Genomic DNA, 16,585 nt, shown 5'->3' on the forward strand with positions numbered 1-16,585 from the left:
GTTCTTTGTATCAAATCGATTTTGTCCATAATTCTTTTGTTCGAACTTTAACAAAATTTGAGACTTTCTTTGGGTATAAAAAAGGAACAATGCTAAAACGCTATTTGACGAAGACGAAGGGAGTCTCATAGGTTGCTATTGAATTTCATTCGGGTTCGATTTCCGGTTCCGAAACTATAAGGTGAAGTGTGTTTAAAACTTCGAACCGTCATTGTACGACGAGATAAATAAAGAAGAATTCTTATTAACTTGACATAACTGTTCACATTGAAAAGGTTATGTTAGTTTATACCCAAAGAAAATCACAAATTTTGTTTATGTTTGAAAAAAAGAATTATGGACAGAATCTTCTAGTGATATTTTGGAAAATATAAGTAATATAAGAAAGGCATCATCACACCACTAGGTGGATTAAATAGGGTTTTATATATTAATTTGAAGTTGGATTTATGTCGATTTGATACAAAGAACCGATTCGGGTTAAACCGATGTCGAATTACGCTCGCCTATATATTTTAAGTTCGAGAGAAAAAAAACAGTTTCTAAAAAATTCAAAATAGCATCATCTCTCAAAAACGGTTTGTGAAAAAGGTTGTCCTCCTGTTCATACGATGTCGTCCGAAGTAGAAGGCTGGTATATAAAAATATTACATTGAAATTTCCATATTTAATCACATATTAACGTATAAAGAGACATCTGCATTTTTTGTTGTCAAAATCAGTTTTAAAACCTGTTTTAATCCACCTAGTGGTGAAATGATGCCTTTTTCATTTTCATTTTCTCCTGTATTTTACAGCAGAAATTCCCCGAAATACAACAATTTAAAAAAGTTTAGGAAATAGTTTTGAAGATTTCTGTTGCATAATACTACTACATTGATCGACTACATTTGAATTTAAGTTAGTAAAAATCTATTCAATCAAATGAGAGCAAGTAAACTGAGCTACATTTTATTACTTTTGATTACTATTGTTGGTACTTCCGCAACCAAAAGCTGGATATCGGCACAGTGACATTCAATTCATTCAACCATACACTAATATGACCTACAAATTTATTTGCAAAAATCGTTGACGACACGTAAATAATATTAAAAACGATTATGTGTCATTAGCACAAAAACTGTTTTGTATTTTGTGCATTTCTAAGACATTTATGCATTTCTGTGCTTAACATGTATACAAATATGTAAACGGGTTGGTGCTTGATAAGTATGACTTAGCACAAATATGACTGTGAAGCGTTAGAATTCTGTTCCCAGATAAAATGTCTATTGAATAAAATAATATTTTAATTCTATGTGAGAGTGTTCCTCCTCATTTATGCAAAATGACTCGGGCGCGTAATTGTGTTGTTCATGTGAGATAGACTATTGAAATAGTCCATTCTTCAGAATATGAAGAATTTTGATTCGAATTTTATATTTTCCTTTTTTGAACAATTTACGTTTTGTTTTAGTTCCGGTGTATAAATTTCTGGCATTTGATGGAGATCAGCTTCGATGACACAGCAATTGTATTTGGTCAACATTTATGCGTATTATTTTTAACAGGGGTTTTGGTAACAGTTTGGTGTTGTAGGGGAAGGTGTTCGATTGCCGTCCCCTCCCTAACTTTTGACAGAATGCAGATAGCGTCATTCTGACAAATATAATGTGGCTGTAATAGCAGCACGATGCTTGTACTTTTTTTGTGCTCAAAACAAATTTCAGTTGCGTGAAAATCAACTCAAAAGTGTTTTTTCTGAATTTTTTTATAGTATTATAAATTGGAGAGCATCAATCAAAAAGTCGAGAGGATTAAGTGTTTTATTTTCGTCATTTTCAAAATGTCTACCGATTTCGATTACCGGCACCCCAAGGTGTTCGGTTACTGGCACTCCATTTTTAGACAAATCGTGAAAAATTCATATGCATATGCAGAGATGCAGAGAGGCAAAGCAAGCCAAAGTTTTGGCCAAACATCTAGCTGCTCATACAGCAGATGCTCCGACTAAGAAAAAACGTGGAGGACCGGCCAAATAAAAAAAAAACAAAGGCGCCACCATCCAAATCATCGGCCAAGAGAGCCAATGCAAAGTCACCATCAAACAATGAAGACTTTTGTCCAAAACACCTCCAAAGAGAAGAAATTCCGAAAAATTTTGAAATGGCCAAAATTTATCACTTTTTAAATTGACAATAAAGTTTTTTTTCAATTAAATGAACCAACTTAGTTTCTCAATCAGTTGATAGCTAGGGACTTTAGCTTTCCATTGATGTATATATGTCCGCATAATGTGCACTTAATCAGAAGTTATAAGCTTAAAATGAAAGGGTGCCGGTAACCGAACACTATCCCCTACATCGCAGTTTAGAAAATTTGGAACCCTGTATGCTTGTAATCCAGTTCTTGTCTTGGTAACCTCGCAAAGTGCCAACCCCTTTGGCGTTATTATGTGTTGAAACGTTGATGCCTGAATATACATCAGTTTTCAGAGTAGCTGGAAGCCAGAAAGAATAGCTAAAAATCACGTCGACTGTCCGTGTTATGAATTCCAAACCGTGTAAATAAACCGCAATTTGTACCGAATAATTTGAAGAAAAACAAGGATTTAAATAAAAGTATATCTGCAAACAAGCCACACTACCTGAATCATTATAAATCGCGGTCTTCTTCAGAAACGAGGCTGTTTCTCATGTTCAAGTTCCCTACAGTCACGTTCTCGTCCAGAACAAAGCTACTGCGGAAAGCAGCCCCACCGATCCTCGTAACTCGCCACCCACCAACTGGCAATAAGTGCGCTGTAATTTAAAGCTTTTTCTCCGGTGCAGGTAAGTAAGTATACCTCTGGGCCAGAATAAAAAATTAGTTTCACGTAATAAAATGTGAGAGCTGTTAGTTCACTAAAATTAATCAAAAAAAAAACCGTGTGAGTGTTGGGAAGCGCATCAAAAGTACGAATTTCACTGTTTGATGATTTAACAAATATTTACGAAAGAAAATACAAATAATTTCGTGTGTCATAATCGTACTTTGTTTACCCGCAATGTGTGCTCCAGTGAGGTCAAAATTTTCGATACTACAAAAATAGCCTCGTCATTTTTCAGTTTTGAGAGCTGCAGGAGAAACCGATTACGACGATCAGTTTGATCTGAAGGTCGGTGTCAAAAGCTGAGAACCGAGGATAGCCACCTGCACTTTTGCAATAGAGGTGCATACATAATTCATGAAATCTGCTGCTGTTATCACGATCTCTCGTTCATGTCGCGTCCAAAGTCCAGTAGGGAAAGAGCGAAACAGACAAATTTACAACCAACATTGTGGGAATTTCTGGTGCCCCCTGTACAACGAGACTGTGGTGGTTGGAGGTCAACGGTTCACGTACCGTAAACTAAAGGACTCAGCACGGCCTCAAACGGCACCGGATCACTTTGTGTAGGGTGTTCTCATTAGCATTTCAATTGAGGTCTGTCGGGTGGGTTACTTCCGGTGGCCGCAAACAAGCTGCGATACCAGTTCCTACCTCTGCCAGATTCCATTAGCTCTATATTTTGTGGTTGAGATTTTTTTTTGTTGGTTGTTTGGTCCGTTGTTGTTGTGCGGCAGTGCTAGTGGTTCAGTAGCATTCGTTGGAGGCCGCAGTTCCCTTAATAAAGAAGGTATTTTCTAGTACTCGTTTGGTTGTGTAAGAGCAATATATTAGTTTAATATCGTAAGTTTATGGCAACGTGATTTAAATGCACCTTTTAAAATGTTGGTCAGGCCGTTTGTAGGCATTTTATTTTTATCACTTTATCTGTTCCAAATTTATTACCAATATTTTGGGGGTGGTGGTGAGCTTAATTAGTCCGTGTGCAATGCAATAGGGTGACACAGTATGTCTGAACACGATTTTAAAATAATAATACGAGCTTAACTTTTTATCAATTAAAACTTTTTTCATTGTCATGTTCTCTATTATACTTTACAACAGCTCGACGAGACATATCCGAAATCCATTTAGTTGAACGACAAGGAGCGTACATAACAGTTCAGCTGAAAAGTTCGTATCGTTTGATAGAAACACACAAATTTTTTATTATTCAACATAATTGCCATCAGAGGCGATACAGCGATTATAGCGATCTTCCAACTTTTCGATACCATTTTTGTAGTACGATTTGTCCTTTGCCTCAAAATAGGCCTCAGTTTCAGCGATTACCTCTTCATTGCTTTTAAATTTTTTACCAGCGAGCATTCTCTTGAGGTCTGAGAACAGGAAAAAGTCACTGGGGGCCAAATCTGGAGAATACGGTGGATGAGGGAGCAATTCGAAGCCCAATTCGTTCAATTTCAGCATGGTTTTCATCGACTTGTGACACGGTGCATTGTCTTGATGAAACAAAACTTTATTCTTCTTCAAATGAGGCCGTTTTTTTTTAATTTCGTCTTTTAAACGCTCTAATAACGCTATATAATAGTCACTGTTGATGTTTTTTTTTCCTTTTCAAGGTAGTCGATGAAAATTATACCATGCGAATCCCAAAATACAAACGCCATAACCTTACCGACCGATTGTTGAGTCTTTCCACGCTTTGGGTTCGGTTCATCGCGTGCAGTCCACTCAGCTGACTGTCCATTGGACTCCGGAGTGAAGTGATGGAGCCATGTTTCGTCCATTGTTATATATCGACGAAAAAATCGGTTTTATTTCGATATAACAGCTCCAAACACTGCTCAGAATCATCAATTCGTTGTTGTTTTTGATCGATTGTGAGCTCACGCGGCACCCATTTTGCACAAAGCTTTCTCATATCCAAATATTCGTGAATTATATGTCCAACACGTTCCTTTGATATCTTTAGGGTGTCAGCTATCTCGATCAACTTCACTTTACGGTCATTGAAAATCATTTTGTGGATTTTTTTCACGTTTTCATCGGTAACAGCCTCTTTTGGGCGTCCACTGCGTTCATCGTCTTCGGTGCTCATATGACCAGTACGAAATTTTGCAAACCACTTACGAATTGTTACTTCGCCCGGTGCAGAGTCTGGATAACACTCATCAATCCATTTTTTGGTATCGGCGGCACTTTTTTTCATCAAAAAGTAGTGTTTCATCAACACACGAAATTCCTTTTTTTCCATTTTTTCACAATAACAAAAGTAATTTCACTCAAAATGCAATATCTCACAAACTAATAATCAGACAGCTGTCAAATTTATACACGTATCTTTTGAAGGTTGGTACTAACTGAAAATGGTATGGATTTAATTCTAGTGGCGCCCTCTCATAGAAACGATAGAAACTTTTCAGCCGATCTGTTAGATATATATATATATATATATATATATATATATATATATATATATATATATATATATATATATATATATATATATATATATATATATATATATATATATATATATATATATATTCTGCTACTTTTTGGTTTCTGATTTGACTTTTCGGTTTTCTAGCTCCAAATATCTGCTTTCTGTTTTTTTTTTTAATTTTCACCTTATTCCGTGTTCCTTTTATATTCTTTGTTCTATTTTCTTTCTGCTGCCTTTTAGCTTCAATATTCCAGCATCTACCTTCTGGTTTCTGCATTCAGATTTTTGTTTTCTGACTGACTGACTATTATACCAAACTGTACGAGTAAACTCATCTGGTTTGATATTTACTGACAAGTCAGCATCACGCAAAAACTTTTAAAACATTTGTTTGCCAACTTCGGTGCACCAAAATAGCGCCCAACCTTGGTCCGGAGTAGCCATCAACTAGGACTGAACTAGGACGAGTAAAACTAGTTCATAACTTTTCTCGTTCACACAAACCTTGCTAAAATCAACATATATTTATTTCGAGGAGGACCACTTTTTTACGGGCATTTATTGAGCGGCATGACTTCGCAGTAGTATAAACCGACACTGCCGGAGAAACACGGCTTCAACTAATGAAAGCAATAATCGTAGAGCTTCATTAGCTGCCTTCAGCACTGCTGAGGTAGCCGAGAGTTTCTCTTCCATTTATGTCAGTTATTAGCATCATAGTTTCGGTGGTCGGCACTGAGAATTAAAATGGTTTGGTTTTTGATAGGTGACGAAGGGGGGTGGTTGGTTCAGGAAAAGTTTGAAGGAACCATTCAAATGCTCTGCAGGCGCCGGATTGTTAGTGATTCGCGAACATTAATTTGTGTCTGATAAGAATCATGGCGAATTGGGGTGCATTTTAAGGTAATAATTTTGCGAACAATCATTGAACACTTAATTATGTCGAAAAAGAACAGGTAATTGAATTGATTTCGTAATTAAAAAATTGAAGAAGTTAGAATTAATGTTGAAATGAATTTATAGGTATACCTAAAATATTCAAAGGCTAGATACAAAAAAAAATCGGAAGGATTTTTATTGGTGGAATTGTGTCGATAACTATTGAATTATTCAGTACGTGTACGATGCTTATATGGTACGATGCTCGTTCCATAAATCGGTGAACCTAGTACGTTTAGGAAGGCTTTTGACACCAGCAAAACCATGTACCAAAAGTAATACCAGTGTCAACCGACTACATGAATCATTGATAGTAAATCCTATGACAACAGTGGGAAATGCTTACGTTATGGGCTCACGATATACTAGTCTATTGAAATCACCAATTCAAATATATGAATATCATTTAACGTTTTGATGATGTGCGTTCGAAAGTGATGTGTTTATTCACACACACTTTCGCTAATACAACTGAACTGCGTTATGATCGCGTTAGTTATCCTTCACAAAGCTTTTATTGAGCACCATGCCATTCTCACCGACTTTCACGAACTGCAAGTTTATAAATTTCATCTAACTTTTGAAGGAAATACTCTGAGCATAATTTGTTTTCTCTAGCAGTAATTAAAAATCCATTATTCAGAAGTGTAATCACTTCAAATTGGTTCTGGAAGTAATTCCAAGTATCAGCCATCTGCTAATCAACTAACTTCGAAGCTTTCAGTGTGAAGTTAAAGTAACGGAATAAAATCCTGCCAGATTAGTCCGCTTTACACTCGCACTCCATAGAACCCACATTGCCGTGTAGTCATCAAATTCCACAGGAACTTTTTATCTTCCTGTCTGGTTGCAGCCAACTGCCGCTAACCCTCTTTGTTGAACAAGCATTTTCGAACACCGATCAGCTCTTTGTTCTAGCGTTGAGCGGATGTGTTCTGGAAATGATGGATATTTTTTTTCTGAGTTCCCACAGACGATAGCAGCAGAATGGGAAATGTAATTGCCACACAAAAACCTTCTTTACGGTTGGTAACAAAGTTCTTCCGAAATTGGGCTAAGCGAATAGCACTAATGGCAGAGCGATGGTGAAACCAAAGCAGTTACCAAACACTTTCCTACGTAGAGATAATGTCCGGAGGAAAATGGAACTCCGGTACCGGCATTTATCAAATTAATTAAACTAATTATGTAACGTCACCGCCGCAGCAGCCCCACAATTTGCATAAATTGTCGCTTTAGCGGCACTCGCTACTGGCTAGTTTTTTTTATTGACTAAACCTAACAATCTGGTTTCACTATCGCTACAATTAATACAACTGCGAGGCTCTGGCCGGACACGACGAAGTTAATTAGGAATTTGTGAGGTTTTATTACCATGCTTTATTTTCGCCTTTGTTGGTAGGTCCATCGGACACGCAACTTTAGAATGATTGTTCGTTGCGAAAGTCGAATTAGAAACAAGTTGCTAGCACGAGCATTTCTTTTCAAAATCCACAACGATTCGATGTTATTATGTATAACTCATAACAAATAGTGCGGAAATCTAATGGATTTCATAAATAAAATAACTTATAGATATCGATTTTAGAGTGCCGATTTGAATTTAAATTTTTCATGCAAATCAGAAGCAAAATCTTGGTATTGGTATTAGTATTGTAGCTTGTAGGGACTCGAATATATGACAACTGGCCTCTAATACCAGCGCCCTATGCATTAAAGCGCCAACCTTGCACTGATCGGAAGACTATGCACAGTTTATGTAATTAGTATTTTACTTCACCAAACCTCAGTAGGGGACACTGGGGTTGGTTGGCCGAGTTTTTGCTTTCCGAATTTATGTACTCATTTTGGTTAGACTTATTGATAAACGGTTTGCACTGTCATGAATACTCAACTTTTGAACACATATATGAGTTTTTCCATCCCAGAAGAAAAATAGAAAAAAAGTTAATAACAATCAAACGCGCAGAAAAAAGTTGACCGACCAACCCTAGGGCTGTTATTGCGAAACACAATAACACAACTAATACATCAAAGGAAATCTTTCGTAAGTGAAAAAAGTTACTGCTTGCCATTTTGTGTTATGTAGAGAAGCGGTTTCAGTAGTCATCCCAACTCCCGTAGTCATATGCCAAAACCAATAAATAGAGTGAGATCTGATGTCTCGGTTCGATTGACCGTAAGAGTAAGATGAAAATAGGTACATTCGAGTTTTCGCGTCGCTGTAACAGCAGTATTGAACTATTTTTGGACTATTTGTGCAGCGCTGTTACTTCTTAGAGCCGAAGCAAAGAAATTGTATCCGATTTTATCACCATTCATTAATTGAAAGTCGAGTTATTTGCAAAATAATAGGGCAACTCATGCGATGACTATTTTAGACTTATTTTCGGTAGCATAAGTGAACTTTTCACAGTTTCCGCTGCTATCTTTTCCACTGCCAGAGTACACGCTTACATTTTTTTCATTTTTCTCCTCCTCCAATGCTGCTTTTATTGGGAAATAGATAAAAATTTGGATTAATCGGCGTTTACGACCTTGATGCTCCTTTGGATCAGTTCGTGCACTTATCTTGGGGAGGTGTCTAACATCTTAACTTTAAATGCTAGAAGTTTGGATGGCATTTCATTCATAAAATATTGGAATCATGTTTTTATTAGCAAGTTCCAACTTTTAACGATTCTCATCTCTTATTTCTATTTGTTAATCATTTTTATTAGTTTTTGCTTATGTAGGTTTTTACGTTGCGTCGCGTTGCAATGCATTGTGACAATGGTCTTGGCGGATTGCACACAGATATCATCATGTTTTCTGATAATTGACTAGTAAGAGTAACAGAAGAAAAGAGAACATCTCAACAGCATGTCTCCATTACCGGCCGTCCCCATCTCTACACGCTCTCATGGAAGGATAAAGGATAAGGAAGGAAGGAAATGTTGATGTTTCACCTACTTCATGGAAAGACGACGACTTATCGTTCTTTTTCATAGGTATCACGGAGTTGGTGATTTAAACGGGTATGAAGTGTGGGAATCAGGGTTGCTGAAATACAGTCGGTGTTGAACAGTCGTTCGCACCGCACGCGTATAGCTCTTGGCTCCTGGAAATTTTTTCTGGCTACCGGACAACGGACGGATTTCACTCCCGTTGATTCTATGCCGTCTAACAATATTTACGAGATTCTTTCTGAATCCGATTGTAGCGACATAGAAGAGAATTCTTCTAAAATTCCCAAAATGGACGCTTGTCGTTCTGGGAAGAAACAACCATCTATGCCACCAGTGACGGTGATGATTTCCGACTTCAAAGCTTTCCGTACTGAACTTTCTACTTTTCTCCCGGAAGTAAAAGTCTCATTTCAAATCGGACGAAGAGGAGAATGTCGAGTCTTGGTTGGTGGATTGGAAGATTACGAACGTCTTATTCGATATTTGTCCGAGAAACTTCATAAATTTTATTCATATGATATAAAATCAGACAGACCCTTCAAGGCTGTCTTGAAAGGCTTATCAAATGATCAAAGTACTGATGAAAATAAAAATGAACTAAAAGAATTGCTTGGGTTTGCGCCTTCCCAAGCAATAGTTATGAAGTTATGAGCGAATGATACTTCTAAACCACGCTCTGGAATTTCCCATGATTTTTACCTAATACACTTCAATCGAAGTGATGCAAATAATTTGAAAACTTTAGAAAAAGTGCGTTTCATTTCCCACATTAAAATTCTTTGGAAACATTATAAATGGCATAATCGTATTGCAAACTTAACGCAATGTCGTCGTTGCCAAGGCTTCGGCCATGGAACCAAAAATTATCATATGGATATACGGTGTTTGAATTGTAGTAAATCGCATTCGAAAGACGTTTGTCCAATGAATGAAACCACTGATAAAATTTCATGTTCAAATTGCGATGGAAATCATAAATCCATTTATTTGAAATGTCCTGCAAGGGAAAAAATTTTAAACGCTCGTTCGCTTAGACAACAAGTCCAATCAGCGACCTTAAATTTATAGAACATAACGTTACAAATGCCACGCCTAATTCTTCTAAGACCTTATTTCTTCGATTTTAAAACAAAAAAACATTTACGCCATCCAATTCGTCTTCTAACGAAAACAATTTAGTGACAGGTAGATCGACCTCGTCATCATCTTCTTCTAATAACCACTTAATTCTTCTAATGTGAATAAACAAAAAACAGGAACGCCTTCCAGTTCATTTTCTAACGAAAATCTTTTATTAATAGGTAGATCGGCCAAGTCATCTTCTTCTAATGGCAGTTACACTAGCGTAACAGGTAGACAACTACCTACCAGTATTCCTTCAATGTTGGATTACAGATCTCACATTGAAAATCATGTGGATCATGAAACTATTTTAGAAAATTCTGCGGACATCAACACAGCAATTGATAATTTGAATCTATACATTATCGAAGCTAGAAACCTTTCAGTTCCCAAAGCTCAAACTAAATTAAATTCTCCTATCATCGATGACAATCTTCAACTGCTCATTCGGTTGAAGAATGTTCGTCGACGACAATATCAACGTTCTCGTGATCCTGCTATGAAACCTCAAAAACCAGTTCCTGCTCTCAAGGAAGGAAATCAAATACTTCTTACAAATGGCGAAAAAGCTCAAAAACTTACTCAGCAGTTCGAGAGTGTCCACAATTTTAATTCGAACGTTGTGAGTCCTATCGAAAATGCCCCGGTGAAGGTTAAAGCGGGGTAAAATAAATGATATTATTAATAATCCTATTGAAAATGAAGTCTCACTGAAATATGATCATATTTCAACTCAAGTGTTATTACAAGATGACATTATTGAGACGAATTTTGATGAAATTAAATCAATTATTAGGAAACTTAAAAACATGAAGGCTCCTGGTAATGATGTAATCTTTAATATTCTTATTAAAAATCTTGTTGCCTTGAGACTCTTGGTTAAAATTTTCAGCAAGTGTTTTTCATTAGCTTATTTCACAAAAAGATGAAAAAACGCTAATGTAATTCCTATCCTCGAACCTGATAGAAACCCAGCAGAAACATCAAGTTATGGACCTTTTCAGTAAACTTTTTGAAAAAATTATCTGGTTATTATTATTATTATGATGTTTCATATACATGAGAATTCAATTTTTTCACCAGAGCAGTTTAGATTTCGTAATGAACATTCAACTACTCATCAACTTGTAAGAGTAACGTACACGATAAAAGCAAATAAATCTTCTGGGTTATCCACTGGAGTTGCTTTTCTAGACATAGAAAAAGCATTTGACAGTGTTTAGCACAAAGGTTTAATAGCAAAAATGTCTGATTTCGAGTTTCCTATTTATTTGATCAAAATCATTCAAAATTATTTAACTGATCGTACTCTTCAGGTTAGCTATCAGAATTGTAAATCTGAATCCGTACGAGCAGGTGTTCCGCAGAGTTCGAGCGTAGCTCCAATCTTGTATAATATTTTCACTTCTGATCGTTCAAATCTATCCGTTGGTTGTCAGAAATCGCCTGTTAGCCACAGGTAGAAATCTAGGGATCTCCAGTCGCCTACAAAGAAGTTTAAATATTTTCAGTGATTATCTGTCAAAATGGAAAATTAAACCAAATGCAGCAAAAACACCATTAATTATCATTCCTCATAAGCCAAGAGCTTCTTTTCTTAAACCAAACAATAATCACATTCTCAAATTGAATGGCTTGGAATTGACATGGTCTGATCAAGCAAAATACTTAGGTTTTGACAATTTAATTTGAATTTGATGAACCATCACACAAATTCGCGCAGAAAGTACAGCGATCCACAATTTTATGACTTGACTAATACATATTCATTAAGACCATTTTATTGTCAGATGAATAAATTTAATAATAAATAAATAAATGAATGAATAAAAAGGCCTTTCATTTGCGACTGGTTTGATCAAAATCGGTCCAGTGATCTGGGTTCAACGTGATGATGACATTTTCATCGGAATTTGATTCGTGACGGGCATTTTCATAAGTACTAATTAAATGATGTCAACTTGCGTGGTTGGCATTTTTGTGTAATACATTTCAAATCAGTTTGTGCAACATTAACTCAACCGTGATGGCAATGTTTATAATTTATCCAAGTGCAGTTCAATAAACAAATGAAAAGCTATGTTCAGTATGAAAACCCCGTTTTGGTGGCACTGACCTGTTTATTTGTTTCGCCGCGCGGTTTGCGCTGGGAAATTACATTTACTTCGTGGAAATAGGAACCCGTTTTGAATAAGTAATAACAATGGCGGGGTTTGTTTCAACGAGTGTTGTTTTGCTCGGCTCACTCGCCATCGACACCGTTCGGTACGCCGGTACGGATTCGTCTCATACTCACCTATAATACATATTGGTTTGCGGATGAACCGTAGCCGGCCGCAAAAGCCCATATACTTGGACCGACAACCGGCGGACCAGAGTCGCACCAGGTATTCTACACCGAAGAACACCACCAGACATATTTCCATCCAGAATAAGGTTTCGTTCGCGAACTTACTGTATTCATCTATCGTTGACAGTACACTAAATATCAAACACACCAACACGAGCATGAACCTGCAAAGAAAGATATGATAAAATTTAGTCAAATGTATTCAGTCGCATTTGGGAAATATTGCAATCAGAATTGATCGAACGGGATAACGATTTTCAAAATACATCAAATGTACTACTATTAATGAAAGCAGTATTTTACGCTATCCAGCCTTAGGTTCACATTCGTTAAATTCTTATCTATTTTATCGTTAGTCACCATGACAATTAAATTAAGAATTACATCCTTTATCGCAGTCGTAAGCCCTTTTTATCCTTTGTTCAGCAGAATGGTTCAATTTTGCCAATGTAACTACCGACGAAGTTGAACGAAGTTGATTCAGCTGATTATAAAAGTAAATTTCCTCTTCGTATTATTTTCTGGCAAAGAAGAAGCACGTAAAAATGCAATTAATATTACATGTTCCATTGCATAAGCCTCGGTGTTTGATAGAACGATAGAACGAGTTCTACATTCCATTTCCTATTCAATACTGCATAAGGAATGAACGTAACGGAAAGCAGGCCAGAAGTGTGCGTTCAGTATTGGATGGAAAATCAAAATTCTTCCGTACTACGATTTGATTCCAACATGAAACGATGACGGAAATTATTCGAACAGACGAACAGGCGGATTCGTTACAATTATGTTGAAGGTAAAAGTTAAAATTCTCTCTGGTGAAGCGTGGTTTGTTTGGTCCAGTTCACTGGTTGAAATTCGTTATCATGATTGCGAACAATTGTTTTAAATTATATGCATCAAATGATGATAACTGGAAGATGCAGGAATGCTTTTCTGTTTCATCACTTAGAGCGAACTGCTTATGGGATAAATGATCACGCCAAAAACGTTATTCAATGTATCACAATCATTAACAACACGTAACAACACTCTAAATACCAAAGCGAGTAGAACTACTAAGGGTATTATGAAATGTTGGAAAACCAATTTTGACCGAGATTTATTTTTAATTTGGTTCGATATTACGTAAAAAATATCATGACCTGGTTTTGTCAAATTGTTCAATGAAGCAGCGAAACCTCGTGAAAAAATTTACTCGTTACTTTTTTATCTATGGAAAATATTTTACCTGTCGGAATACTATATACTATCACCATGCAAAAAATTTCGATATTGCACGGCCAATGTGTGATTCAATTATCGGTCTCGCTGATATGCGAGTTTGCAACCGGGTATTTTTATCGCATGAGAAAGTATGTTGCGGGTAGTCCCGTCTTTGAAATGCGGGGAGTCCCGTCTATGAAATAATTTATAGTTTTTCGTGCAGTACTGATAAAATGCTTATTTGTGTCGTGGAAGCCATAATACTCTGAAAACAAAACAAATGATTTTACAAAATTGTCAAAAAGGTTGTCTTTCGGCTAAAAACTGAAAGCCCTCGCCGCCTTAGTTTTTGTCGTTTATTGTATCCCGGATTTTGCCTTTCTCTATAGAAAGGTAATAGCATTGCTAGAAAAACCGACATTTGATTGGAGCCCCGGAGACCTGTAGCGTTATTTACCGTTCTACTCAATTAGAGAAGATCGAAAAATATCGGTGTGTGTGCTGAACCGATTTTTACAAACATAGGCTTGTTTGAATGCTACTTTTGGTTCATTGATTTAGTTCGAAGCGCAAACGTCATAGATATAATGGTAAAAGTGACGTAACCGACAGAGCGCACTTTTTTCTCTTCGCCAATTTTTCTTGGAGATGATTAAACCGATTTCAACTGATTTATTCTCGGTCGAGCCGAATATTGGGTTCAGAAAGTGACCAATGATCAAGTTCAAACGTTCGCGTTTTTTTAACTATCCGAATCAATTTGAATGAATGTGTGTCAAAATCAATCTAAATTCGTGTTAGAAATTATCTTGATGAAAGCAATGTAATCGTTGTCACTGCCATTGAACTGGTTTTAGGTGTTGGGAGCATCGTTTTGGAATATTTATTCCATTTTCGTCTTTATTATTTGTCCGATTGTTTGGGATCTTGTATGAGAAGATAGGGTAAAACGCATCCCCTACTTTCAGTCAACATCATGTCTCATAATTACGACCAAATACTAGCTGTATACATTGAACAATATACGAATTATCTCATTTCTCGAAACCCTTGAATATTTTCCTTTGAACTATATGTGAATCAACAGGCCCGATCGTGAAAACCATACATTTTAATATCGTAAATTTTCGGGTATCTGAAAATGGAGGCAGAATGATCTTCACCAATGGGTCAACATCCATCAAAATAACGGGCCAAAACGTATGATAACAATGGGGAATGGCTTTTGTCTTTTCCTTTTTTTCATTTAAAAGATATTTTTTTATTCAGGCCTATTTGCGTACAAGCTTTACGTGGCCGATTGAGCAAATTTTTTAAATATTTTTTTTAGTTGGATCTCGTTTTAACCCTTTTTCTAGAGGGAGAGGAGCTTCCATTTCCCTCCTGCGAGGATTGAGGGGCACTTCGTTCGTGGTTCGTCTCGTCATCCATTACCGCATCGGTGGTATTGTTGTTGATTTCGTTGCTAGTTGCTGTAGATGCGCTTTGTTGTACATTGTTTGCAGTTGCTAGTTGGTTGGATGGTAAGTTGTTAACTGCAGCTGGTGTACTTTGTTCTATAGGGGATACGTTGGATGGTTTCGTTGAAGGGGATACTTCACTGTTGTTGGTGACTGTCATTGGGGTTGCGTAGGGTTGGTGTGAAGGAAGCACCGTTGTCCTTTGATGTGGTTGTCTCCTTGTCCAGTTTATCACATGGCTTACCGTAGTGAACAGCTTTTTGGCAATATTGACAAGTGGCCATCTGATTGTCATAGGTAACAAGTGATTTGCACGGAATTCTTGTATCTTGACCGAAAATCACATAAGAAGGTATAGGCTTCTTCAAGTGTATGCGTAATAAACGTACGCCATTTAGAATACCGGGGAAAAAATTCTTCCACTTTTCTTTTTCGATAGAGAGAATCTTCCCGTATTGGGACATAGTTTTGCGAATATATGAATCGGTGACGGTTGATGGAAGATCATGCACACGCACTTCTATAGCACTATCTTCCATATACACTGGAATGTTGTACTGGATGTAAACAACATTATTTGTCTTATTGCATTGAAGTAAATGCACACGTTTAATGTCAAGATGCATTTGCTCCTTAAGCAAACCTTCAAGTTCTCGTATCGAAGGTCGAATTTTGCACTACCTGAAGTCAACAACAATTGTATTCTTTCGTGTCGGCGGTAGCTTTTGTTCGTTTGGTTCACTCATTTCGAGGTCGTTCTATTGTTCACTACACAATACTGTACTTGGTTTCTTCTGTCCCGGTTTTGTTTTATCGACTGACTTGGATGAGATGTGAAAGCGAACTGACTTTGTCTTTTCCTTGAATAAATACCAGTCTTCCCATGAACATCGGCATTTTACACACACTTTCTACATATGAAATACTCAACCCAAAAGTGAATTGAATGAAAGTGAATATACTAACAGTGAAAAACCAGAAATTTGATTTTCATCAAATATTTTAATTCGAAAATGAAATTTTACCACACTACTCAATAGACAATATCAAATCTTTTTAAGTGTCATTGAGCAATGGTTAACAGAATTTAGGCACGTCTTGATTGCTTATTATTTCTACTATATTATTACTATTTACCAAGAAAAATAATTAATTGGTTCTATTGGTTGATCTGAGCGGCCGAGGCGACCGAGAAATTTTTTTAGCTACGGTTGTTTTTCATTCTTTAAAAATAATAATCACCAAATGAAGCTAGATATA

At 36.6% G+C, this 16,585-nt stretch overlaps 1 protein-coding gene across 3 annotated transcripts in view; it reads right to left on the reverse strand.

The window, feature by feature from the left end:
• The window catches only part of LOC131436889 (potassium voltage-gated channel subfamily KQT member 1-like), a 444,267-nt gene that overhangs the window by 57,778 nt on the left and 369,904 nt on the right, over window positions 1-16,585 (reverse strand). For all 3 annotated transcript variants that reach the window (XM_058605862.1, XM_058605860.1, XM_058605861.1), the window contains one exon: window positions 12,606-12,823. In XM_058605862.1, coding sequence (XP_058461845.1) covers window positions 12,606-12,823 — 218 coding nt within the window. The remainder of the gene's footprint in view (window positions 1-12,605; window positions 12,824-16,585) is intronic.

This window comes from Malaya genurostris, chromosome 3 (assembly GCF_030247185.1).
Source record: "Malaya genurostris strain Urasoe2022 chromosome 3, Malgen_1.1, whole genome shotgun sequence".
In the NCBI taxonomy this organism is placed as follows: domain Eukaryota; kingdom Metazoa; phylum Arthropoda; class Insecta; order Diptera; family Culicidae; genus Malaya; species Malaya genurostris.